A 27,705-nucleotide genomic window follows, 5' to 3' on the forward strand; every position below is an offset into this window, starting at 1 on the left:
AATGATAAAAGCAGCTAGAAACTCAGGTCTTTGTGTCACTTTTTAGGGAAAACAATACTGGTCATCCGCCAAGAATACCTCCAATCAGAGCCTGGCTGACACTGATTGCCAGTTTCAAAAGTCTGTTTTGTTTTGTTTTCCATTATCGTCTCTGGAAAAGCCTTGGGAAGCTGTAGTTCATATGAGAGAATTTTAATTAAAAGGAAAAAAAAAACGTAGTAGAGTTTAACTTTGAATCCAGGATGAGAAAGTGTGGTGGTCTGGGCTGGCTTTAGGGAGAAGTTTGGTGCCTCATGTCCTGCTCAGCAGACAGCCCCTGGAGGAGATGAAGCTTTCAAAGTGCTGGTCTTCCGCCTTCTCTTTGACACGCTGTTCCTCTAAGGAGTCCACGAGTTTGTCCCTTTGCTCAATCACTTGCATCATCTCGGTGAGTATTTTTTGTTCCTCATTGCGATCATTCTCATCTTTCTGGCTCTCTGCAGGAAAAAAAAGAAAACCGTCAGGCCTCAGGTAAGATTGGACTCTGGAGAGCTCTTGGCATGAACATTCTCGATTGTTATAGACTTGTTCTGCCCTTTCATTTCAATGATGGAGGAAAACAAGGAAACAAATTTAATACCAAAAAACTGCCCTTAAAGCCACAGATTAGAAAGACCGGTGCTTTGTGCAAGGTAGCCAGCTCAGATTTCATCTTGAGGGTATGTTCGTGGCCCAGGGAAATACCATTTGTGAAAAAAAAAAAAAAGCAGTTAATGTGCCTTGCCCCATCAAGTCCCCAAACTTCCTCTCCTGCCTAAAAAAGAAACCAACAAAACAATGACAGGTCTGTTTTTCATAAACATATCTGAACCACAGCAAGGAAATCTGTGAGAGAAGTCTCTTCATGGACAGTGTGTGTCAGTGTCTGCTGTTTCTTTCAGAGATGACAATCCTTTTGTCCTTTGCACTTAATGACAAGTTGCAGCCTTTTGAGCAGACACCACACAGAAGCCAAGTAAGATTTGACTGTCCTGACTGCCCTAGGATCAGGTTTCCAGATGGACTCTGCTCTCTCCTGCAGCCTTTCCGAGTGACAACCTTGTCCCTAATTGGCACGAAGCATCCAATCCCCAGGGGAGACAGGATTGTTAGAGAAGAGAGCAAGTTAAGAAGCAGGTGGTAATGACTTTCTGACACTCAACAGAGGATTTTAAAGCCAGATTTAAAACTTGCCAACTAGATTATTGCCAAGGGAGAAGCCTTTCTAAATTCCTTCAGCCCTTCCCACTTATGCACTCAGGACCAGGAGGAGTCCCATCCCAGGTAGAGAAAGTGCGGCTGTCTCTCATGGGGCTTAGTGCTGGGTCAGGGAGCAGGCAGATGCAATGAGAGGGAAGTAGAGAAGTACTATTCCCTTGTGCCTCATGTTCTATGGGAAGGAGAAGAGACAGAAAGGGCAGAAGGTGAGAGCTCTGTGTCCCCATCTCTCCATTCTGGGACCTAGAAGCTCCACAGGGGGCAGGGAATGTCTTTTGCTGGAACACTGGGGTGGAAGGACTCTTGTCCTGCCCCTCAGTCCACTCTGCTCAGGAGGTGCCACTGTGAATAAACACAGGGCACAGGAAGTGTCTTAGTGTGGCTCCCAGATCTCCACCTGCTATGTGTGGTGTAAGCGGAGTGGTGGAGCAGAGAAGCAACTGCGTCCCCTAAAGTGGCCCTAGGTAGCTGGCCAGTGGGTCTGCCACAGGTTCCCCCAGCAGAGAGAAAAGTGACTTGACAATAGAGACTATGGGAGGCTGTCTGACCACACTGGATGGAGGATATGCCCAGGTGAGGCCCAGTGAGCCAGGGAATGCCACCAAATTCCAGAGCATACCCAGAGAATGGCCAGGCTGTGAGTGACAACACCCCTACAGCTTAACTGCAAGTGCCAGCAAGAGAGCGGCACCCGATGACAGGACACAGCTCTGTGAGGACTTAGAGCACCCCACACAGATGCTTATGACACCAGGGCACAAAGCTGCCTCTCCCTTAATGACAGCACTGACCCTGCAGAGAAACCCAGGAGGAAGGGGAAGCCATGGGAAGACTTAGCATTTCATCCCAGAGAGACTGAGCATTTCCTACAAGGATCGTTTAAAGACTGCATCAGACCTAGTTTATCAGAGAGGGATAAGAGCTCTCATTTCATTTCTTTTGTGGAAGATGAGTCAGCGATGGACAATATCAAGAGTCTACTTTTTGGGGAGGGTATAAGTAAATATCAGAGGAGTGAGAAAATGCCTGACTTTCACTTCTTTTTTAAAAATGTTTTATTTTGAGAGAGGGTCTAACTAAGTTTCTGAGGCTGGCTCAGATTTGCCCTCCTCTTGCTTCTCCTCCTGAGTCGTGGGGATTATGACCTTCATTTCTTTTCTTTTTTAAAAAATTTTTTTTTTAGTTATAGTTGGACACAATGCCTTTATTTTATTTATTTTTATGTGGTGCTGAGGATTGAACCTAGCACCTCACATGTGCTAAGTGAGCGCTCTGCCAACTGAGCCACAACCCCAGCCCCCTCTGACCTTCATTTCTTAGTAAGATAAAGAAAAAGGTATCAAAGGTGGCTAATGAGCCTTTGGCAGTATTTGTTTTACTAGCCTGAAACAGAAAAATCAAAAAATTTTAGCAGATGTATAAATCAGATTCATTCTGGCATGTTAACTTAGTATTTCATGTGTTGATATTCCTTATTTAAGAAACAACATAGAAAAATAAAATAATTCCTCTCAGCTGAGGCTTGACTTGGACATATCTGAGCCCTTGCAGTGTATCATGTCCATTGAGTTTATTTCAACTCCCCCTCCTTCAGGGTAGAATGGTTTCCTCACGGGCAATGCCTTAGCCTGGCCCATGCTGAGGGAGTGTTTACCATCTCTAGTCCCTGGCAGGACAAGACCCACCTTCCTCTGTGCTCCCAAAGCACCTGCTGTGGCTCCTTCTGCATTATCCTGCACTGTAGTGACTGGTCTGGACATTGGCCTCCCCAGTGAGCTCACAAACTCCTAGAGTATGGGGGTGGCTCTCGCCATGTGCCAGGTCCACACGAAGTTCTCAGTACATGTTTGCTAAGTGGGTGGGTGGACACGTGAACAAAGAGGTGAATGAATGACTTTGTTCCTATAGGCATGTGGCATGGGGAAATGCCTCCTTCTCAGCCTAGCTGGATGAAGCCCAATGGGGACTTGCTCTGGGGGGTGTGGGGTGGACACAAGGTGGGGCTGGCTTTGCACTCTCCTCTGCCTCTCAGGCTGCATGGTCGTGCAGGACAGGGAAAGCACTCTACTCTGGGGATTGCAGTGTTCTTGGTGTACTTGATGTCCTTCAAGGGACAAAATGTCTTTAATCAGGGCCCAAAACATATCACCATACTCACCCTCCTTGAACATTTTCTCTCTTAGTTTCTGCTCCAGTCTGCTTTGGTGATCTTCTAATTCCAGTTCTTGGGCCCTGGGTAGGTATGAAAAAAAATGTTCAGGTAGTAAAGACAGGGAATTTGGGTAGAAACACTGACTAAAACACTCATTGACAACAGCTACTACAATTAACCTTATTAAAATGGGGGTCTTTGAATATCTCAGAATTGGAATTCTGGCTGCTGCTGGGATCACCAGAGGTGTTCAGAAGGGTTTAGAGATATGCTGGACCCAAGAGACACAGGGAGTAGCTGAAAGTTATGATAGATTCTCAGGATGCTCTTGGAAGGCATCAGTCCACCCTGTAGGAAGGACAGGAGACAGAACAGTGAAACGGTGCCGAGAAGAGTCCAGGGGAGGAGCGATGACTATTGGGAACTCTGTCTTCTTTGGGTGTAATATGGTTTCAAGAATCACCTCCAACAACTTTCAAGTCTCTGACTGTGGTCAATAAGAAAACCAAAAAAAGTAAGCAGTGAGATATTGGGTCCAGGTGGAGGAGATCAAACTTAGGCAGCTAAAGAAGAGTCGGTGAGGCTTTGGAGTGGCCATGCTAGAGTGCTGGGAACTCAGTCTCCCCACTGCAACAACAGCAAAACCCAGAAGCTGTATCTTGGTGAAGCCAGTTGGGATTTTTCAGTGCCTGGGATCACCCTACTGATAGCAGAGTGGTTGTGAAGGTCCCTACATATGAGAGAGGCTCTAGAGCTCTAGAGCTGCTGCTCTAGAGCTCTAGCTGCTGCTCTAGAGCTCTCAGAAAAATTGAGGACCCAGACAGATGTGGCAATGCTAACAGATCCTAGTCAAAGTCATATAATCCCTAGAGACTATAGAGAAAGAAGAATTGAGGGTTCTCAGTTCGCTTTTAAGCTCAGCCTGTTCAGCAAACACGGGTTCTCAGTTTCTCGGAGCCTTGCAACTTTCTCCACCTTGACACTATTGACATTGTAGGATGGATAATTCTTTATTGGTAGGGGGATAGGCTGTCTTGTGCCTTGTGGGGTGTTTAGCATCCTTGTCGTCTACTCACATGGTATCAGTAACAACCCCCAGCAGTGACAACCAAAAATGTGTCTAGACATGGCCTCTGGAGCTATATCACCCCGGGGTTGAGATCCCAGGGTCAAGGATAAAAGCCTTCCCCCTAAGGAGTAAACAAGTCCACTGCCTTTTTTGATCAGGTAGATAAATATGTCTAATGCTGGGGTTTGGTTTGTATAATGGGTTGAATGGGGGACCCCCCCCCCCCCCGGCAAAGATGTATTCATATCCTGAACCCTGGAAGCTCTGAATGTGCACTTGTGTGACACACGGTCTTTGCAGATGTACTTAAAATGAGTACCCTCTGGATTATCCCAGTGAGTCCCAAACCCAAGAACAAGTCTTCTTATAAGCGGCAGAAGAGAAGACCCAGACACACCAAGAAGGCCTTGTAAAGACAGAAACAGATAGTGTGGAGGTGTAGCCACAGGCTAGGAATGCCTGGAGCTGCAAGAGGTGAGAAAGGCAAGGAAGAGTTCTCTCCTAGAGGCTTTGGAGGGAACATGGCCCCATCAATGCCTCCATTTGGACTTCTGGCTTCCAGAACTGTGAGAAAATAAGTTTCTATTGTTGTCAGCCCTCTGCTTTGTGAGAATGTACTACTGTGGCCCTAATAAACTCATCTGGGCTCTCGTACTTGGCCACACTAGCCATTGATAGAAGGTGATACTTGATGTTCCATCCATTGACTCTATTGTTTATTTCTCACCTGGTTCAGAACTCAGGCAGGGAAGAGTGGTAGTGTTTATTAGGCCCCCCCAAAAGTCTCCCTGGTGACCTCCCAGGGTAGAAGTAAAAATGAAACCAGATGGCACAGATGAAAGCTCCCATGCCACTTGTGGTGCTCCAGCACAGGTGTGTGACAGCTCTTTTAACCTAGGCATGGGTGACAGGGATGGAGGGAATGGCCTCCAGCTCCTTCCTGGAGGAAGAAATCTATTTCAGCCATAGGACGCCACGGGGAGAACAGACAACGGAAGATTCTTTACACTAATGTCAGCATGATATGCAAGACATAAAATATCAATTTGCCTCAATCACTACTCTTTATGCACAAAGAGGAAAAAATCCTGGGACTTCCACCGAGGAGGGTGAGCCACCCCCCAGCCCTCTGCTTTTCGGTCTCGCTGTTATCAATGTTGCCTTACTTACATGATCAGCAGCTCCGACTCATATCGCATTAATTTATTCTTCTCCAGAACCAGCTTAAACCATTCCTGCAAAAGCTGTGCTTCATCCTGTGTCCCTGAATCTGCTTAAGAAATCAATGGCAAATGGGTTAGATTGGCGTTTCTCTCCCCATGAGCAAACTGCTTTGGAGCCACTTTAGCGGGCCATGTTTGTAGCAAGAAGGGCTCTGCAGGTAGCAAGCTCCCTGGCACCCTGTTGATGCCTCGAGGTCATGGGCATAACAAATAAAACCCACTTGGGCAGGCTCTGGGGGGAGGTTCTCTTGAACATCTAGGGCATGACCACTTCAGCTTCCAAGGTCATGTTCTTGATAAGGTCTTACTACAAAGGACACTTCTCCTGCCTACTCTCCCATACTCCCTAAAACTGATGTATGTGTGTACATCACACCTCCACTAGAGACTCCTAGTGCCGGTTGCTGCTTCCTCTTCTCTTCTTCCCCCAAATCAACTGCCTTCTGAGTGCCCAGGTGGTGTATGGCTCCCTTCACGAGGCAGGGACACTCACATCACAATTGATTGTTGGAGTGGTAATTGGCATTTTGATTTTTTTTTGTCCGAAGAAAAGCTAATGATGAAAAAAATATTAATTTTGATTCTTATATGGAGAAAATTAGATCCATACATTCTGGCCACTTAGACTATGACCTATGACCTTCTTCAACAGAAGAATAATTAGGTTAGCATTGCTTCTTAGACTCTCAATGTGGGATACTAAATCTTGAGATATTGCAGTGTTAGAAGCTGACCAGGGTTGAGAAGTAGCTTTTTAATCTTGCTCCCTGAAATGATGACACACACTGTATGGCAAAACTCATGGCTATTCTAGGATTTATAATGGAGGGTCCCATCGGCTGAGGGGAAAACAATGCAGATGGAGGGTTTGGGCGTGTTGTTTCACATCTTGGAGCCTCTGCTTCTCCCTTAGCTAAACTGGAATAATAAGATGAACGTGTAATTTAATAATAATGAGCTGCTATTTATCCTTACTGGCAGCATCTCATTCAACCCTCATGATGAACTCAGCAGTGGAGACTCTCAGCATCACCATTTGGATAGCCAAAGAAACAGAGATTCAGACGACTCAGGCAAGTTGCCCAAGTTCATAGTCAGTAGGTGACAGAGCTAGGTCTTGTACACACAAATGAATCTTAACCTAAGCTCAGGCTTTTCACTGCTATGTATGTCCCTGTCTCCTTCCCCCGAAGTCATGTGCCCCTAGCACACTGCCCTGCCCCCAGCAAGCAATTCATGAAAAATAGTTCTCTTTTCTCCTTGTCTTTTTGACCACATTCTTACTGATAAGGACACTGGGGCCCCAAGAGATTTATATGCCATACGCGAAGCCCCCAAATATTCATTTTATGGACAAACTGGAGCTAGGATGCAAAACTTGATTTCTGGTCTGTCCATCCATCCATCCATCCATCCATCCATCCATCCACCCACCCCTCCATCCATCTACACCTGTTTGTCAGGTATCTTCTATATGTCAGGTTCTGTCTTGAGGACTGGGGATTCAGTGATATGCTACATGTTACAAGAAGTTTGGAGCCACTAAGGCATAATGCCTACCAAAAAATACTTGTTAGACAATCTTTTGGATCAGATGACCTCAAAGAACTAGAATAAAGTAGAATATTAGGAAACAGTCACAACCAAGCATCAAAAGGCATTCTGAACATAGAGGCAGGGCCATCCTGGTCAGGGGATGGGCTGGGGTCTCAACTGGCATTACTTTGGGGAGGAAATAATGAGGATGGAAGAGAGCATTTTCAAGAAGAGGGAACAGCCTGGGGAAGGACAAGAGGGAAAGAAAAGAAGATGGTGGAGATGTGGATCGGGGAGGGTAAGACAGTTTTATGGTGGTCTGTAGTACACCAAGGTACACTGAAGGTGGTGGAGTACAAGAATGCTGTGTGGAGCTTTATCCAGGAAGGGTTCAAGGGGAGAAAGAGAGAGGAGGGAGGGAAATACGATGTTATTCTTTCTTAAGTATCTTGAGTGAATGAACAAAATTAGACACATACTGAATACCAATATCTCCTGGGCAATCATTGTGGTGCTTGGAGATAAGAATGAATAAATATTGGATCCAGCTCTTTGGAAAATGGAGAGCTTTCAGTTCATGGAGAAAACTAACACTACATATCCAAATAGATGTCACCTGCTCCTTGCTATGGGAACACAGGGGGAAGTGGTGTCTTGTATGGAAGAAGTGAGAGAAGGCTTCAGAGAGGACATAGCCAGTAGGCTCAGTCTAAATGAGCAAGAATTTACCAGAGAAAGAAGAAGGTGGAGAACAGGGCATTCAAGGGCAGTGTCAATCAAAGAATGAAGTGCACAAAGCAGAGATCATATATAACCTAAAAGTTAAGAGCATATACTTTTAGACTCAGATGTGGGGTCAAACTTTTATTCTCCTACCTACCACTGTGTGGACTTGAGTACTTATTATAGCCTCCCTGAGTCTCAGTTTGTGAAGCTGCAGCAGGATTATGCACACAAAGCCCTTGACCCAGTCCTGGCATGTACAATAAGCTCAATAAATGGCAACAGAAATTATTCAATCATAAAATGCACATAGTAAAACCCTCAGGTTCAGGTGGTCCAGCCATGGAGCCGATATCTATTTCCTTCTACCCACTTCCTGGAAGGTGATCACTTCATTGTCTACTATGGTTCTCCATATGACAAGGGAGTTCCAGGCTATTCAGGGAGCTCACTGCATGACTATGTAGGTGAGTACTGAAAGCTTCCTTCCACTGGCCTTTAATGGGTTGGCTCCTAGTTACTGATACCAGTTTTTCCATTTGGAGAACTGTACAGACACATAACTACATATTTTACATGAAAGACCTTCAGTTATTTGAACACAGGTTTCACAATTCACTGAAGTTGGCTTTGTTTCATAGCTGGTACCTCTGGATTATTATTTTGTCATTTGAGGATAGCCCACATAATTTTCCTTCTAATTTTGCAGGACATATCTTTTAAACGTGTGTGTGTGTGAGTGTGTATTTTAGTTGTTGATGGACCTTCATTTTATTCATTTATTTATTTATTGGGAATACCTTCATTTTTTAAAAAATTCTATATAGAAAATGAAATAACATTTGCTTCTCACAGCTTCTCTGTAAATTACCATGGTTCCAAATATTCTCTAAATTTTTTCTAAAGCCTCACAAATTTCTTTAATAATCTTTTCTAGAATTTTGATAAGGAACAGAGTTCATTTTTTTTGACATGAAAAGTGGAAAATGTACTTATCTCTAGTCTTTTGGTTTTGGGATTCTCTATAATTTTGAAAATCTTAGGCTACATCTGTAATTTATTTCCATAGCAGGAGCTAAACTTGGTTTATCCAGAAAATTCTAATTGAACAATACTACATCTAGACACTTGTCTACATGAACCACCATTTACCTGGGCTTGGGGACCCAAATTCACAGGTCTCCGGTTTCATCATCTATCCAGATTCAATTCCTTCTTCTAGATATTTGTTTAATGTTTCTAGATTAAGAACCATTTTCTTTGACAGAGAAAACAGAAAAGCTGAGAAGTGAAAATTCTGCCTTTTCTCATCGTCTAACATGATACCATCTGCCACAAGCCTGGGCCTATGCTTTTCTCCTTATGCTCAATCCAAAAGAAACAGCTTTAAAGGACTATTTTACCATCTTTAGAGTACTTTTTGTTGTTATTTTTCACATTCAGCCTCTTTGCGGCATTATACCTACCAGTTCTAGCCAGACTTTTTATCCTGGATTACACAGTCCCCTTTTCAATCCTATGCATCCTTCTAAAATCTGGTGCATTAGAAAGTGCCCTGTACTGCTCACCGACTTCCATTGACACTGTACTGAACAAACCCAGGTTGAGTCGAATTGCTCAAATTAATTTTCCTTTATCAATAGAATAGTTTGCAATTTTATTGGCTGTACTTCATTTTTTAGCGTTTTCTTTTCTTCAGTAGTCAAAATCACCGAGAGATCTTTGGACATGGAATCCTGTGCAGGTCTCCAGGGAATCTGCCTTCCCAAAGCACTGGATATGGGAGGGTCTTGCTCTTAATTCCAACAAAGCACAGAACCATCCCTCCATGATTTCCTTCAACTCATTGTCACCCATCGGGTTCTGTCTGTCCGTCCTTGTGAGTTGCCGCAGTCCGGCTGCAGCAAACTAACCAGGGGGTGACAAACAACTTGTGTACATTGATACAGCAGGAGTGGGAGCCATTTATTGTAGGACAGGAGGGGTATATATCCATTCCACACAGCTTATCTTAATTAACATAAACTAGATACAGCAGTCAACCAATAAGAAATCTCCACACTTAATGGCTTGCTGGTGTTACTTTACAAACCACTCCCTCTGGCAAAATGCCAGGCGCCATCTTGACTTGTTTACAGACCCTAACAGTGAGTCCTGATGAAGTCTAGATAGCATTGCCTCTCGCTAGAGATACAGTAGAGTGAGGAGGCCAATGGGCTTTGAGATCAGTCAGGCCTGGTCCTGCCACTTAGGAATGTGTGACATTGGCAAAGAACCTCATGCCTCTTGGCCTTGGTCTCCCCAGGTGGAAAATGAGCATATTGATAGTACTATCTCATACTTTGGTTAGGAGTATTAAATGACATAATATATGCAAAATGTTTAGCATAGTGCTGCTTGGCACACAGTAAACCTTCAGGCAATTGTGCCATTGTTATTACCACGTTGTTATTTCTTCCAGTTTTGTAGTTCCATAAGAATTACTTTCTGTTCACCTTTAAAACTCAGCTAGAAGGCAGTCCTTTATTTGGTTATATATGGCTAAACCTTGTCTGTGACAACTTGAGGTTAACAAAAAAAAAAATCTTAAATAATAAGCTGGGACAGTGGTGCATGCCTATAATCCCAGTGACTCAGGAGGCTGAGGCAGGAGGATTGCAAGTTTGAGGCAGCCTTAGCAACCCAGCAAGAACCTCAGCAACATAATGAGACTCTGTCTCAAAATAAAAAATAAAAAGGCCTGGGGATGTAGCTCAGTGGTAAAGCACGCAGGGTTCGATCTCTAGTACCCAAATAATGATGATGATGATAACAATGATGTTTTTGGCCTCATGTAAATGAAAAGGTCACATAACTGAGTGGACCATCAACATTGCTTGACAAGGCTTCAGTCCCCTGTGCCCATGCAGATTCCTTTCTCACCCATATTTCCAACTGATCCCATGGCTGCTGTTGTGGCATTGAGAGTCCTTTCAGAGCAGGACTATGACTCCTTCATCAAGGAATCAGGTTGCAGCTCTAACAGTGTCACCAGAAGGCAAGTGACCTCTGGCTAAGAATAAGATGGCCCAGGGATCCAACCCTTCCTCTTTCCTTCTGATCTCCAGTGCAGGGTGATGCTAACTGTCCACCTGCTGTTCATTTGCTCCTGGGCCCTCATATCATGCCTCTTCCTGGACAAAATGTCAGTATTCCATTTGGTATGGCAAAATAATCAAAACTCAACCCCAAACCATTTTTTATTATTAGTAGAGTCATTTAGATTGATCCACTTTTGCCCAAGAGTGCTCTTAAAAATGCAAAGCAAATCATGTCACTCCCTACTGAAAAATTTCTCCAATAACTCTCCACAATCAAGTTAAATCACCAAGCCTGGTACTTCTCAGTCCCTGCTTACCTTAGGTGATTGGCATGAATGATCAATAACTTTTTTCCTGAATGAATAATACCAGAACAGATGGGCAAAAAGTCATGATTTTTTAAACTATTTTCTTTCATAGGTATTGCTGAGTATTTCTCTGATTGGGTGTTAGTGTGTGGTTTTCCAAATTGAATCTTGTTTTCTGTCTGGTTTGAAACTCTCAAATTCTTTGGATGTGATTTGTCTACCTCCTTAGCATCTATGAGAAGTTCTAATTCAGTGTTTACTGCAATTTTGTTATAATGCACCTGGCATTCTTACTGAAGATGGGAAGCAGGAAGTGGGAGGCAGGGTACACTAGAGTCATAGTAGCCAGGACCCTCAGTCACCTGATCAGGGCATTTCCCCGAGCTTAGCTGGGGTTCAGCCCCTGCCTTTTGGTCAGCTCTTAGCTCATCTGGGAGCTTATTTTATTGAAATCTGAAATAGACTTCAGGACCCAGAGCTCTGGAACATCTGCCCTGCAGGCTCCTTACATATGATGACAACCCAGGAAGCCAGGTTGAGGGTCTGGTCTGATTCAGTCTTGACAAACCCAAGAAGCTACTACCTAGCTCATGATTCCACTCTTGGGGCTGGAGGCTTTCAGTGAAAAACAATTCTAATCCTCCCTCCTTAAACTACGTTTGAGGGCTTTTTTAAAAAAAAATCTTTAAACTATATTTCAATTTATCGTTTTAAAATTTAGTTTTTCTTACTACTAATCATGATTGAAATGGTACCACACTATATGTACTCTTCTCTACCTTGCCCATTTATTTTCTCTCTTTTTTGAGGGTGTACTAGGAACTGAACTCAGGGGCACTCAGCCACAGAGCCACATCCCTAGCCCTATTTTGTATTTTATTTAGAGACAGGGTCTCACGGAGTTGTTCAATGCCTCTCGCCATTGCTGAGGCTGGTTTTGAACTCGAAATCCTCCTGTCTCAGCCTCAAGAGCTGCTGCGATTATAGGTGTGTGCCATCACCACCACTTCTGGCCAATTTGCTCATTTTAAATTCAATATTACTTTGCACAAATGCACCCATGTTGTTCATTCATTTTCATTGCTGTATGTATACTGTTCACACAATGCCACAAATGATCCATTTCCCTGTTAATAGAAATGTAGGTTGCCCTTAGACTTCTGCTCCTAGGAATGATGTCACTATGAGCATTTGTACATATCTTCTGGTCCATGTGGCAAGAGGTTCTTTGGAAGATGCACTTAGGAATGAAGTTCTGGAATTGTAGGGTATGCACATGTTCAGCTTAACAGCACAAAGCTGACTCATCTTCCAAAGTGTGACAATTTATGCTGACATTGAATAAAAGCATCTTTATGCCTCATCTTTTTCTAATTTCAATATTATCAGATTTTTTTAAGTTGGATACTTTATTAGTTTAAAATAGTTTATTGTAGACTGAATTTATATTTTCCTAAATACTTATAATATCTGCGTCTTTTTCTTGTGTTTATTGCCCATTAACTGTTCTTCTGTTGTGAAATGTATATTTATATCATTTGTCTATTTTCATGTTGGGTTGTGTGCCTATTTCTTATTGATATGCAAGAATTTGAGAATTGTGTTAGCTAACTTTTTGTCACTATGACCAAAATACCTGACAAGAAAAATAACTTAGCAAAGGAAAAGTTAATTTTGGCTCATGGTTTCAGAGGTTGGCTGACTCCATTGCTCTGGCCCTGAGGTGGGGAAGACATGATAGTGAAAGGGTGTGGCGGATCAAAGCTGCTCAGCTCATGGCAGCCAGAAAAAAGAGAGAGAGAGAGAGAGAGAGAGAGAGAGAGAGAGAGACAGACAGACACACCATGCCATTAACACCTCACCATCAATGAGGCTGGTTTTGAACTCACAATCTTCCTGTCTCAGCCTCAGCTTCCTGGAAAAGGGCTACAGGCTCACTTAGCATTTGCTCCAGAGTTGCTGAGTTCTTGAGAGAGAGAGAGAGAGAGAGAGAGAGAGAGAGAGAGAGAGAGAGAGAGAGAGAGCAGGCAAGCACACACAAAATATAATTCCCAAAAGCACACCCCCTCAACAGTGACCTACTTCCTTCAGCCACACCCCATCTGCCTAGAGTTACTACTCAGAGAGCCATTCAAATGATTGATCCATCAAATGGATTAACCCACTGATTAGGTTGCAGCTCTCATAATCTAATCATTTCACCTCTGAACATCACTTTATGGTCTCTCATGTGAGGTTATTGGGGGATACCGCCTATGCAAAACATAACAAGAATACTCAAGAATACTAATTTTTTTCCCTTTGGTTTAAATATGTTTGGCTGCAAACATATTTTCTGCATTAGTGGTTTTTCTTTCATTTCCTTTATAGTGTCTATTAACTACCAGTGTGAGGTCAAAAGAGATTTTTCTTAACTTCTCAAATTTCATTTTCAAATTAAAGTTATAATCTATATGGAATTGATATGCATATATGATATAAGACCTCATTTCAATTTTTTCCTATATGGAAAACCAATTGTCTTAGAATCATTCATTTCTTGTAATGTCCAACCCCACTGCTGGTTTATATCAAGTTTTTAGATAGGTGGGATTATGTTTGGTTCCTTTGGTGACTTTCAGTAAAGCATTAAAATTGGCCCCATAAAGGTGGTACACATTTTTTGCTGGATTTATTCCCAAGTACCTTATTGTTTTTGATGTTACTGTAATTGATCTCATCTTTGTTATTTCATTTTTTTTAGGTGCTTGATGAGGAGATATAGAAATGCAATTGATCTTGCCAGTTTGATCTTATATCTACTGACTATGATATTGGATCTTATTATTTTTAATAATTTCTTTGGTATGCCCATTTGGGTTTTCCATGTGGGCAATCCTATCATCTGAAAACAATAAAAGTGTGTCTCTTCCTTTCCAAACTTTATGTTGCCCCCACCCCTCACCCCTTGCCTTACTGAACTGGCTAGAAAAGCATGTACCAAGCTGAACAGAAGATGTCATGGTAGGCAACCTCATCTATTACCGATTTTGAAAAGAATGCTTCTATTCAACAATGTTGCTGCAGGGGGTTGGAAGAGACTCTTCAAATTAAGAAAGTTCTATTGCTTCTTTTGCCAAAAGTTATTTTTTTTTTGTATCCCAAATAGATGTTCAATTTTGTCATATGATTTTCCTTATTGTATTGAAAAGCTCATACAGCTTTTCTCTTTAATCTTTAAATATGGAGACTGTCAAGTCGCACTTAGATTGCCAGAATTTAAAATTAATGGGATTAGTGTTCACGGGATTCTTTTGTCTCTTTGAATTTTTTTACTGTATCTTTGGTCTAGTCTGTCCTTTTTGTTCTTTATTTCTGTCAATTATTTTAAAAAATCAGTTTAAGAGGGTTGCCTTTGGTCTTTGGAGTCAACTTTTGGCCTATAAAGAGGACACTGACTTTTTCCAGGGCCCAGGGAGGTGAACACCCCAATAGATGGATTGTGGATATTTGCAGAGCAGGGCAGTCTTCCATGGACTGTGAACATCCTTGCACATCTTCGCTGAGTGTGTCAAACTGCAAGGTCTGGCCAGCCTCTGACCCTGAGCCATTCCTGAAACTGGCCAGGTAGATAATCCCGAGAAGGAGGTCGGCACACCCGAGCATGACCACCGCACAATGACCTGCTTCCTGGAAAAGGGCCACAGGCCCACTGAGCATTGGCTCCAGAGTTGCTGAGTTCTTCACCCTGGGATCCTTAGCTGTGGTACACACCTTGGTGTGCACAAGTGCCATCCAGGCCTATTGTGTCACACCCTGGGACTTGGGGACAGGCCACTTGTGCCACCATGCTGATGCTCCTGCTGTACACTGTGCTATGAATAATAAACTCCCTTCCTGTGATTCACTGAATTTCACTGGAAGTATCCGGAATCTATAAAGCTAAGGCAAACCAACTCAAATTCCTGGCTTCATTAACTCTGGATTCTTGTTACTCTTGCCATTCTCAATAAAGTTTGAGTCCTTTTTCTGACCATATCCTATTTTATTCTGTGGTGAAATATTATCTGTGGTTACATTTTTATGGATACCTGTATTCAAACAGTCAGACTCCTTGAACATGGAGGGTCCTCAACCCTTCCCCTGTTCTGCTGACCTTTAAAAGCCCAGTAACCGGCCATGTATATAACCTTGAATTGACCACCTTTGGGTACATTTAGAGAACAAATAGTTCTGGAAAGTTTCCTAAATGATATCCGGTCCCCAGATCCATTCCCAAGTGATGGCGGGCTATCAGAGAGGCAGGCTTTAGAACCACAGTGTTCTGCTTTCATTGTTGAACTGCATTTATGGAATCAGTGGTGTTTTGTTGGGGCACAACAATGAATCTGCAATGAGATTCTCACTTGGACAAAACATGTGAACTGCATGTATTTTTTTTTGTATTTATAGAAACCAGCTTAAATCTCTTCTAGGGAATATAGTTATAAGTGAATAGAGTGAATAAATAAGCAAATGAACACAATTTGAGAAAACTGCATTTTCAAGTGATGGGGATATAAAAGGAAGGAGAAGGAATGAATCTTTTTGGAACACCCATTATATGCCAGGCTCCTTTTCAGATGATTTACCAACATCATATTATTTAACCTTTTCTTTATACAACCCCAGTAGGTGGATATTATTAGTCCCATTTTACAGAGGAGAAAATTTGTCAGAGAGGTATTTGCTTTATAATGGCGACACCAAGATCCAAACTCGGGAGTGTCTAATACCTGTTTTGTTTTTTTCCCCCCTCAGGACTCATGTTTACATTATTTAGGAAAATATTATTCCTTCTTTTCCTCAGCTGTAGTCAAGATGAAAACCACAGAGTATAAACCAAACTACTTCCCTCTTCCTGTGTAGATTGTCCTTGAAGTTTCTCCTTATAATGTGTGCTCCTGCTGCCACCTGCTGGCAGTCTCACTCATCATACTTGTCTTTGTGAACCCCTTAATGAAGGAGAAACCATCTGAAAACCATCCAAAAAAGGCAAGAAGCCGAATGCAGACAACTAACCAGCTGATAAAGAGAGTAAAACAATAAGGGAGGAATAAATTGTCTACTTTCCCTGCAGATAAATCCTTTCTCCTTTGAAGCTGCTCAGTTTTCCTCAGATTTCACCTCTTTCCAGATCTGGAGAGAAAGCTCAGATTCAGACATCCGGGGCCACCTAGGTTGGAAGGGTGGTCTCTTGATAAATGGGGGTATCCCAGGGCCCCTGTGGGCAACACTGACCACCATGTTGGCCACCAACAAACCAGTGGGTAGCAAACAGTGCCTCCACCGAGCAGGGGCTTAGTGGCCAGCCGTGTCAGGGTGGCCTTCCCACCGAGGGCAGTCCCCGGGAATGAGGGCACCACTTGTCCTGTCCACCACCTGTGCAGACAGGACCACGGGGGGATGCCATCGCCTTTGTCCAAGACAGATAGACAGACACAGACATGTCCTGCGAATCCTCATGATTTGTTGTCTGGGGTGGATGGGTCAGATTTCTGTTTTTCTTTGTTTTCCTTTTCTCTACAAAATGGGGAAAAATCCATGGGGGGGGGGGTGGGGGGGGCAGAGGAGCTCATTTCTGACTGATGGGGAAGAAGAAAGCAGGAATTGTTGTCAGGACAATTAGGAGCTCATCAAAGCCTCGTTTTGCTCATCAGCCCTCATGGCCCTTGTCCTGCATCCCCGCACGGTCCTCTGATTCAACGCCCCCCTCATGAATAACTCCCAGGAACAAAAGGCCCTTTCAGGCTGCCGCACATAATTATTGGAGGAGCCTGGCCTGACTGTCGCAGGCTACTCCTGTTTTCAGGCCTGTCTCTAAATTTGGTTATTCACAACCTTTACAGCTCAATATTATTGCCTAACTGTGATCATTTTCTAATTATCCTAATAATACCTATTAAATAATTCCCATTAAATCACTTGAACCGGAGCAGCAGAGGCCAGCTCAAATACAACTTAACCTAATAAGCATTGGTCATTCATTAAGCAACAGGGCAATCTCTTAAAGGGACTGGATAGAATATTGAACTGCCAAGGAATATTATTATTTCACAAATGTTATTATGAGTTACAGTGGATTAATTCTGATGGCCTGGCTCACAACTCTTCCTGATCTCCAGGGAGGCCATGCTCCAGGACTTGACTCTTTTTTGTCTCCACCACTCCCACCCCTGTTGATCTGTATCTGTCACCCCCACCAGGATATTCAAGGACAAAAAGGCCCATAAACTTAATGGGGGGAATTAAATTAACAAGGACATAGAGGGAATGAATGGAATCCATCTTCCGATGGGCTTGGCACGCCTTTGAAAACACTATCCACTGGCCGGATTTCTTTAGGTGAAATTCAAAATAGCTAGCTAGCTAGCTTGCTTTGCTTTTTCTTTTTCTTTCTTTCTTTTTTTTTTAATATCTGCTATGTGGGAAATTTTCAAAAGAAGCTTTAGAAGTTTGGTGTCTATGATTTAAATTTCAAACAGTCAAGATGAGAAAGACAGTTCTTTAAATGTCTATGTGTGCGGAGACTTAATATTTTGCAAAATAAGATTAGGTAGTGTTTGTTGGATGCCAACACTATAGTAGACACTCTGGTAGATGTTGGCCCATCAACTTAATTCTCAAAATGACTTGACAATACGGGAATTATCATCTCCATCTTTCAGATAGGAATCTGGGGCCAGAGACATTAAGCAATTTTCCCAAGACTGCCCAGCCTAATGGGAGCAGAACCGTGTCGCATGTTGACCTGTGTTCCTAATGGCAAACTGACACAGGCCCCAGCTCTGCTGGTGTGTCCTTTTCATTTCCCAGGCTTTTTGCTGCAACCAAGAGATTCCTACAGATAAGTACTGATGAGGGGGTTCTCTTTACAAGGAAATCCAGTGTAAATTAGTAAGAAAAGGAAAAAAAAAAACTTGATTAATCATTCACTGGATGCCAGGCACTGAGAGAGGGTTTTTGTGTGAGCTGTTTTAGCTAATCCTTGGTGCAAGCTCAAGAAGCAAGTCTGATCATGACTCCCACTTAAGGAAACTGAGCCCTCACTGGTGAATCCCTGTTCTTCCTCCCGATTCTCATCTTGCACACCACCTTTCCCAGGGAGCCTGGCCTGATCACGCTCTCCCTCTAAGATCTTGGTTCACCGGCAAGGCCCCCTCATGCTATTATAGCTCTCATACTGTACTGTGCTCCACCTGTTCACCTGTCTCTGTCCCTCAGTGGACAAATGGACTATAAACTTCTCAAGGCAGAAACGTTGTCATACCTTCATGTCTAGCACGTGGCAGGAGTTCAGGGATGGGCTTGATCTGAATGTAGGAGTCTGAAGCTCCGTGGGTCATTCCCATTTATTGCTTTTACCTAAGTCCAGGCAATGGGCTAATTCAATTCAGCATCATGTATAATTTCTCCTTTAATCATTATTTCAGTTTATAAGGTAGAAAAGCACTTGTATGTCAGTTTTCGATGAGAAAAATGAAAGTTTAAAAAAGGTTTATAACGTGACTAGCCCCAGGTGACACAGAAGGAAAAGAGAGAAACCAGGACTTTAACTGAGCTTGGAATCACTTCCAAAAATTGCTCAAATTCCCAAATATTTCCCCTGCATGTATCTTAAACCCTGAATTGCAAAGGACATTCATGCTAGCCAGAATAGAGGCTGCGTGTCTCAAAGAGCAGTGACAAGGTCCACCAGCTGATCAATGCCCAGAGGAACTTCATATTGAACCACCAGCTAGGTTTTTCTCGCCCCCCCCCCGCCCCATGCTTGCTTTCTTTTTTTATTTTGAAACGGTCTTGCTAAGTGTCTTAGCATCTCACTAAGTTGTTGAGACTGTCCTCAAATTTGGAATCCTCCTGCCAAGTTGCTGGGGTTATAGGCACGCACCACCGAGCACAGCCACTATGGGATTTTTAAAGTGTGAAGCAGAAATGTGAACTTAGGATATAGAAAAACTAGAAAAAAGGAGGGAAGTCAGTGTAAACGATATATACCTTTAGGTGTTAGTAAGAGAAACAAATTTAGCCTTTTGTTTTCTATTTTCTAGTAAGGCATGCAAAGGAAAAATATTAGTGTAAAATGTGATGATTTCCAGCATACCCTAGTGACACAGCCACATGAATGTTGATAGCAGCTCAATTCACAATAGCTAAGCTATGGAATCAACCTAGGTGCCCTTCAACAGAGGAATGGACTAAAAAAAAATGCGGTATATATGCACAATGGAATATTACTCAGCTATAAAGAAGAAATGAAATTATAGCATTTAACAGTAAATGGATGGAACTGGAGATTATCATGCTATGTAAAATAAACCAATCCCCCAAAACCAAAGGCTAAATGTTCTCTCTGATATTTGGATGCAAACACACAATAAGAGAAGGAGGGAAGAATAGAAGTTCATTGGTTTAGACAAAGGGAAATGAAGTGAAGGGAGGGGGAATGAGTATAGGAAAGACAGTAGAATGAATCAGACATAAATTTTCCATGTCCCTATATGAATGCACGACCAGTGTAACTACATACCATGTACAACCACAAGAATGGAAGTTATGCTTCATGTATTTAAAAATGTCAGAATCGTTCTTCTGTCATGTATGCAAATAAAAATAAGTTGTTTTTTTTTTTTTTAAAAAAAAAAGCTTAAAAAAAGTGTGAAGCAGTTGTGGACTCAGCAGTACTTGTCCACGTTGACAGATCTCTGGGGGGACGGAACATGTTCTCTTTGTTTAGCCCCTAGGATAGGACCAGCACCGATCTCAAATGGTAGGCTCAGACCCGCACCCTGTTGCACGGGTGCCGTACCTGCTTCTCCTCGCAGGGCCTTCTCCAGCCTCACGCCCTGGATCTCGGAAGCCCTCTGCCGCTCTTCCACCTCCTCCAGCTGCCTCTGGATGGCCTGCAACACCAGGATCACACATCACCAGGGAGCACTGGACACACATAAAGGGGGCTGATTGTGCCACTGGCTCTCCAGGAGGAAGAGGCGCCGTCTCTAGTGACCTTACTGCCTCCATGTCCTGGCCAAGGGCCTCGGAGTTCCCAAACCACCAGACTTTAATGTTCCCCGTGTTTTCCATCTGCTGCCAAGTCCATTATCAAAACAGTCCCCTGACAAGGTCAGGCACACCGGAGTCCTCCAGGATGGGACTGCAGGGATTGTAGGTGGTCCCCGTGGTTCCTGGGTTCCTTGGAGCCCACAGCCTCTGACTATCGCCATAGCCTAATGACCAGGGCTACAGAATACGAGCCCAGATAAGTATGTCCATGTTCTATTTTCTCAAGGAGAGCCAGCAGACACTTCTCTAGAATGTGATATGGGCAGGAGACCTGCTCAGCTTCTTTTTAGGATTATGCTGCTACTGTCCTTGGCCACTAATGGCACCGACGCTTTTCTTGCACCGCAGGCTGATGCCCAGGGTTCTGTCACTGTAGAAGTGTACTGTGGCTTTGTGACAAGCAAGTTATTAAGACAAGACACATGATGTTTATTTAACACATTAAGGGACAACTCAGACTCTCCTTAGACTCTCCAGAGCACCTATTAAGGTTTGGGGTCACCACTGGACTTGCATTAATACATTTCTTTTCCCTGCTAGCTATGATTCCTTGAAGTCTGTTGGGAAGGAGAGCTAGGGGAAAGCCTTTCCTATATAATTTTCTTTATCCTCATCAATTTTCTCTGCTTTCTCACACCAGACCCATGCTGCCCAAAGGGACATCCTTTGGCAAAATGGATTTGCACTTGTCAGAAGAGGAACATTGAAGGAACTGTCAGCTGTCTGGGCAGGCAGGACACCTGCCTTCTTTTTCTATTGGACTTCTGCACTGCCTCATCCCTTCCTCCTTAACCCACATGCTTTTCCTTCCCCCCTGGAATCACGGGCACAGTCGCCAAGGCACCTCTGATCCCGTGAAGAGACCCCAGCAGGGGTGGGTTCTGAGCAGCCACCTGGCTCTCTTGTCCCAGCTACGAGTATTCAAGTTCAAAACCTAAAGTCTGAAATAGACAGAAATTCTATTTATAATTACTTATAATTTCATGCCCTCTTCCTTTCTGTCCTTTAATGACATTATTGTATCTTTATAAATCTGTCCCTTGCAAGTATGCTGTGGAATTACTAAGAAGGGAAGCTTTTAAATGACTTTATTACTGATGCCTGTGCAGTACAGCTATATGACTGTTAGGGACTAAATTCTGTTTTCCCCAAATTCATAGTTGAGGCCCTAAGTCCCAGTGGGGCTGTATTTGAAGACAGGGTCTAGAAGAAGCCAGTAACGGTCACAGGAGGTCACAAGGATGGGGCCCTGATCGGATAGGTCTGTCCTTATAAGGAGAGGAAGAGACAACAGAGGTCTCTCTCCCCACATGTGCACATGCAGCAGACCATGTGTGGACCCAGCCAGGGCAGCTGCCTGCCAGCCAGGAAGAGACTTCACCACTCTCCAAGCTGAATGGCACCTTGATGTTGGACTTGCAGCCTCCAGAAGGGTGAGAAGACCCATGTCTGTTGTTTAAGCCCCCCAGCCTGTGGCATTGGGTGATGGCAGCCCAAGCAGACCTGTGCAGTGGTGAGTCTTGAGAAAGGAAGGGTGAAATCAGAGATCAAAGAGGGCCACCACGGGTGCCAGCAGGTTAGGACTCAAAAGGCCATTGTAATTCTTCTTACTGCCTGAAGTGAGAAGTTGCAAGACTTGCCAATCAGTGTCATACAGAAGTGTCTTGCTCTTAGAAGGACAAGTGGAAACATTTTTAAGGAGTTTATAGAGTCATTCCTGTCCAGGATATGGAAGTGGCCCTGAGTCAGTTACTGGAAAAGATCATGGAAGCTGGTAAAAGGACTTCATTCTTGGCAGGAGCTATTTAAGGATGCTGTAGTTTGGATCTATAATGTTCCCCAAAGGCCTACATATGAAAGGCTCGGTCCCCAGCCCATGGTGCTATTTGGAAGTGGTGAAACCTCTAGGAGGTGGGACCTACTAGAAGGAAGTTATATCACTGGGATGTGCCCTTGAAGGGGATATTGGAATTCCAGCTCCTCCTCTGTCTCTCTCTCTTTGCTTCCCAGCCACCATGAGGTGAGCAGGTGGCTCCAGTACACATTCCCACCATGACGGCTGTGTCACCACAGGCCCAAAGGAACAGGACTACTAATCATGGACTAGGCTCTCTGAAACTATGAGCCAAAATAAACCCTTTCTCTTTTCCTGTTGATTATCTCAGGTATGTTGTTATAGTCACGGGAAGCTGACTAACACACAGGGTTACATGACTAGATAAAAGGAAAAAGTGAGGGAAAGGTACATGAATTAACATGAATAGTCATGCTAAGTCCTTATATCCTCAAATACAGCTATTCTTCAACACATGGCTGGGGTCCTCAGGGAGACGGAGGATGCCTAGACTTTCTGCTTTATTTTGCCTGTCGGTAAATGACCTTGGGCAGAAAGGTTTGGAGTAAACCAAAATGTTTTCAACAAATCCTAAAGTAGAGACAGCTCCCATTACCTGTCATCTTAGAAAAGACAGTCAGGGAGTTGATGGAAGATATGTGTCCTCAGAGGACAAAGCCAAGGTCAGTGTTACAAGGCAGTCAGGGTTCAGGGTGATTCCCAAGGCCATATGCAGATTCTTGTCTCAGCTTGGCTTTGCAGAACACGCGTCTGCAGATGGAAACGTGGCTGGGAGTGGGCCAGCTCAGCACCTGGCCCAAAGTCCCTCTAGGGACTGGGCCAAGGCCTTCAGAAAGCCACACACCTGGTCCCTCAGAGAAGAGGCTGGCCTTTCCCAGAAAGCCCACCTCCCCAACACAGCACAGACCCAAGGGGCCTTCCCATGCAGCCCCAGGCCCACTTGCTCATCTCATGTCTATTTTCTGACCTGAGCTTTATAAAGTCTTTTCAACTCTTCTTGCTTAACCAATTGCCTTGTTGCTTTTTCCAGTTTCCTCCTTCTTCTGAGTATCTTCTCTTCCTAAGGAAAACAATAGAGAAGGAAAAATAAGACTGCTAAAAACAGGACTGAAATTTACAAATTGTCTTCACAGTCTCCCGCCCTTCCACAGGCTCCCAGCCATTGGCTTAGCTTCTAGGATGATGGTATCCTATATCACTTCCGGCAGAGATGGAAATAAGCCGTATCTGTGCTGTATGGACCCACCGGCTCTCTGTGCCTATCAGACACTGGAGATGAGACGAATGTGAATAAGAAATTGAATTTTAAATTTAATTTTAATGAATTTAAGTGGCCACACATGGCTAATGGGTGTCAGAATGTAAGTGTGTGTGGGGGTGGGGTGGGGAGGATAGGTGGGAGAGGCTTTAATCAAGTACTGACTAGGTTCAGCTCAGTTGAAGAATGGAATAATAGAATAATTAGACTTATATGGGTGCTTCCACCCTGCCCAGGGATGATGGCCCCAGGCAGGCAGGCAGGCAGGCAGACAGACAGACACACACACACACACACACACACACACACATACACACACAAACACATACACACCATGAACACCAGTTGAAAACTTTAAACAGTACTTAAGTTGGGTCTACAATACATAAATAAACTTATAAACAGGAGAATGTATCTACATAATTCAAAATAAAGTGTTTCTTGGCTTTGAAACACTTGGCATAAGGTTGCTTCCCATCCGTACCTCACTTTGCTTGTACAAATACAGTGTTATCATCATGGGTTTTGTGAGTGCCTGGACTTGTTCAAAGACAGAAAGAGGGGGAAAAAAGAATATCCAGAATTGATCCATGTAAAACAGATGTCTGGCTCTCGATAGTGCCACTCCCAAGGTTTGAGATACCAAGGAAAGAAGAAGTGGTGGTGTGGCCGCTTCTACCAATTGGAGAGTTCAGAGATTTTCCCGATCAGAGAAGCAGCTGACCTGGGCCAAGAAAAGCTGCCATCAATTCCCAAGGAGCTGTGTGAACTTCAGAAGGTTCCCCAGCTTTCTGAATGCCAGAGTCCTCTTCCGAGTGATGAGGGGGACTCAACGCCCACCTCGAGGCAAAGCAAGATGTTGTGGGCAAGTGCTTTGCAGAAGGCTCAGAAAAAGAGATCAGACTATAATCAATAACATGATTTTCACTACCAGCATATCATTTTGTATTATAAATCAGCATGATTACATTCTACTAAAATCTATTATTTTTTGGGTGTAGGAGTATGTTTTAAACCACTCACACACACACACACACACACACACACACGGTATTGTTAAGATAAATGTTCAAATTGGGCTAGTTTTACTGTGAATCTACCTTTTCTGAACAAACACATCAACTTTGTACATATTAGAATGAGGATTAGAGCATGCTAGACATTACTTTTTAATACTGGAAGAAACAAATATGGAACTTATTTTTTATATTTTAATTGACATGTAGTGACTATACATATTTATGGGGTCTAGTGAGATACTTTAATGCATTTATAAAATGTGCAATGACCATATCAGGGGAACTGGCGTATCTATTACCTCAGAAAACAAATAGGGAATTTAAAAATTGCTGCAGCTAGCTTCATATCTGGGCACTCAAAGACTGTGATGATTATTTTCTCCTTCAATGATTGTCAATCCATAAGTGGGGAATAGAGATCTAAAAGACCTGCTGCCAGGGCAATCTGGGTCCAAACCAGAGGTCAGAGACTATGCTTTGAAAGCAGTTTTGCTTCAGGACCTTGTGGTTCTCTCTGTCACCTCCTGTGGCTACGGATGGCGAAACCATCACGAGCATCCAATTTGAAGCCTTCGGAAGCTTTGCCCATTATCAGTGGAAACATTCATTTTTAAAAATGAGATTTGATTTTCTTGAATTCTCCTTAGGACCTAAGTCCTGAAGCTTTTCATGCTTGGAAAAATATTTTGGCTCTCAGAACCCATTTTTTTCTCATATTACATCATCTTTGTTTCTTTGGGAATCCCTCCAGATGACTACCAATCAGCCTGAAGAGGGGTCTCAGGCCTTTTGCATGGGGAACCCTTCATTTGGTAGCTAGGATCTTTGAGGAGAGGCTGATGCAGGGAGAGAGGTGGTAGGGATCAACACTATCCAGAGAAGACCAACTCAACCTGTATGGAGAATCAATGCATTGACTTAACAAGTATCTCTGGAGTGGCCATCCTACTGACCAACATGATAAATCCTAACAGGTATTGAGTGCTACATGCCATACTGAACTTATTACTTCACATATATATCTCATTTATTCCTCAGATTGTATTTATTCTGTAAATGTAGAAATAAAAAATCAGAGAGGTTAAATAATTTGCCCAAACTGAACAATTAGTAATGGGGAGAGGTAGGAGTTAAGCCTAGACAGGCTGAATCCGATATCTTCATTTCCATCCAGTCTACACTGCCTTTCCTCTTGCCATATACTGTTGGGGCACATCAAGGACCCCTGATCTATGGTGGATCTTATAGAAATTAAGTGCCAATATTTCCCTTTAAATGGAGACCCTTTAATCCAACTCCTGGTCAACAGCAGGGCAGTGGGGATGGGGGTGTGGCCTCAACAGCCCCATGTGCCCTTAGTGCTTCCCAGCAGCAAAACATCAAGCCCTGACTGCTTTATCGAGAGTCACCAAACAGAACCTGGGAGAGGAAATAGTTAGTGATTATCTCTTACTAAAAAGATGTTGAGCCAGGCTCAGTGGCACATGCCTGTAATCTCAGCGGCTCGAGAGTCTGAGGCAAGAGGATTGCGAGTTCAAAGCCAGCCTCAGCAACTTAGCAAGGCACTAAGCAACTGGGTGAGACCCTGTCTCTAAATAAAATACAAAATTGGGATGGGGATGTGGCTCAGTGGTTAAGCACTCCTGGGTTCAATTCCTGGTATCAAAAAAAAAAAAAAAAGATGTTGATGTAGAAAGGAAGTCTGCTTTAATAACAAGCATTCAGATGACTTTATTATATGCCAGGCTCAGTTCATATATTCTCAATAGAGTGACGATGCAGAGCAGCGAGGGGAGAGGCTGAGGGCTAGGGAAGGAAAGAGACAGTAGGGGGAAAAGGGAGAAAACTGGCTGAACCACATGGTTTCCTGTCTGTCTCGGATCTAGGTGTGGGTTTGGGTGGAAAGGCAAAGGTGGGGCAGGTCGGAGCAAAAGGAAGAGGCAGAGGGGACATATCTGTACAGTTTCCTGTACAGAGGGGTCATTTGAGCTGCCTGGGCTTTATACCACCTGGCTGGGGACACACCAACACGGGACAGAAGAAATGAGGAAACTAGAAGACAAACACTTCCCCTTGTTCCTTCAGTGTGAGTGAGTCCTTAGGAGTAAGGGATCCTGCTGCCAGTTTCCCTTCCAGTAAGAGCAGGATGCCTCAGAAGCCAGGCGAAGCAGGCATGCTTTTGCCATCCGGCCAGCGTAAGTGACAACTAGCTCTGTGCTGGGCCAGCAGGAGGACAAGGAACTATTTGTGAGGCTGGCCCTTAAAAACATCATCTTGCTACTTCCATGTGTTTTGGCCACTCCAATCTTTTATTCTCCTTGAGTGTGGAAGCCGTCAAAGCTGGGATTTCTGTCTCATTTGAACACAGAATTAACTTAGTTTCCCTCAAGGGGATCAGGAGCAGAAAGGAGACTCCAGAATCACAAGGCACAATCCATTGTGTTGAGCATTAAGCTAATCAGAGAAGCTGCACGTTTTTTTTTTTTTTTTAAAGAGAGAGTGAGAGAGGAGAGAGAGAGAGAGAACCTTTTTTTAATATTTATTTTTTAGTTCTCGGCGGACACAATATCTTTGTTGGTATGTGGTGCTGAGGATCGAACCCGGGCCGCACGCACGCCAGGCGAGCGCGCCACCGCTGAGCCACATCCCCAGCCCAAGCTGCACGTTTAAAAATGAGAAATCCATACACGCTCTCTCTCCATCTCCCCGCCCCCCCCCCACCCCGTCACTCTCTTTCTCTCTTGTTCCAGCCCCCTTCTGACTGTTCCAAGCTAAACCATGGGGAATTGGAACCCCCGAGTGACTTGAGGTGATGCCAAAGCTCCCAATGCCAGATATGGAAAAGTTGAGTCTCAGTAAATAAATTTGGGTCTCTCCCTCCCTCCCCAACACTGCTCCAAAAAAATAAACACCACCAGAGCAGTGAACTGCTTCTCTGTCCACCGGGGAAACATTTTAGATCCAGATATTTATCACCCCTCCCTGGTCCCAATGGAAAGGCTCCAGCCCCAGTGGATAAAGAAAGCACCAGTGGACTTTGGTTTTGGATGCTTGTCCCTGAGTCTGTGACAGACAGAAACACCTACAGCCTCACGGATGTGTTCTTTCTCTATGGGCACGAGAGTTGTTTAAAGTAGTCTCTAGAAGTATTAATGTTCCCTAAAT

General features: G+C 43.7%; 1 protein-coding gene across 1 annotated transcript in view; it reads right to left on the reverse strand.

Annotated features, from left to right (window-relative positions):
- Positions 1–291: 291 nt before the first annotated feature.
- The window catches only part of Mical2 (microtubule associated monooxygenase, calponin and LIM domain containing 2), a 206,680-nt gene continuing 179,266 nt past the window's right edge, over positions 292–27,705 (reverse strand). The window contains exons 27-31 of the mRNA XM_077798174.1: positions 23,231–23,323; positions 20,155–20,248; positions 5,628–5,727; positions 3,395–3,468; positions 292–476 (exon numbers count right to left, since the gene is read on the reverse strand). Of these exons, the coding sequence (XP_077654300.1) occupies positions 292–476; positions 3,395–3,468; positions 5,628–5,727; positions 20,155–20,248; positions 23,231–23,323 (546 nt within the window). The remainder of the gene's footprint in view (positions 477–3,394; positions 3,469–5,627; positions 5,728–20,154; positions 20,249–23,230; positions 23,324–27,705) is intronic.

Source organism: Urocitellus parryii, chromosome 4 (assembly GCF_045843805.1).
Source record: "Urocitellus parryii isolate mUroPar1 chromosome 4, mUroPar1.hap1, whole genome shotgun sequence".
Classification (NCBI taxonomy): Eukaryota; Metazoa; Chordata; class Mammalia; order Rodentia; family Sciuridae; genus Urocitellus; species Urocitellus parryii.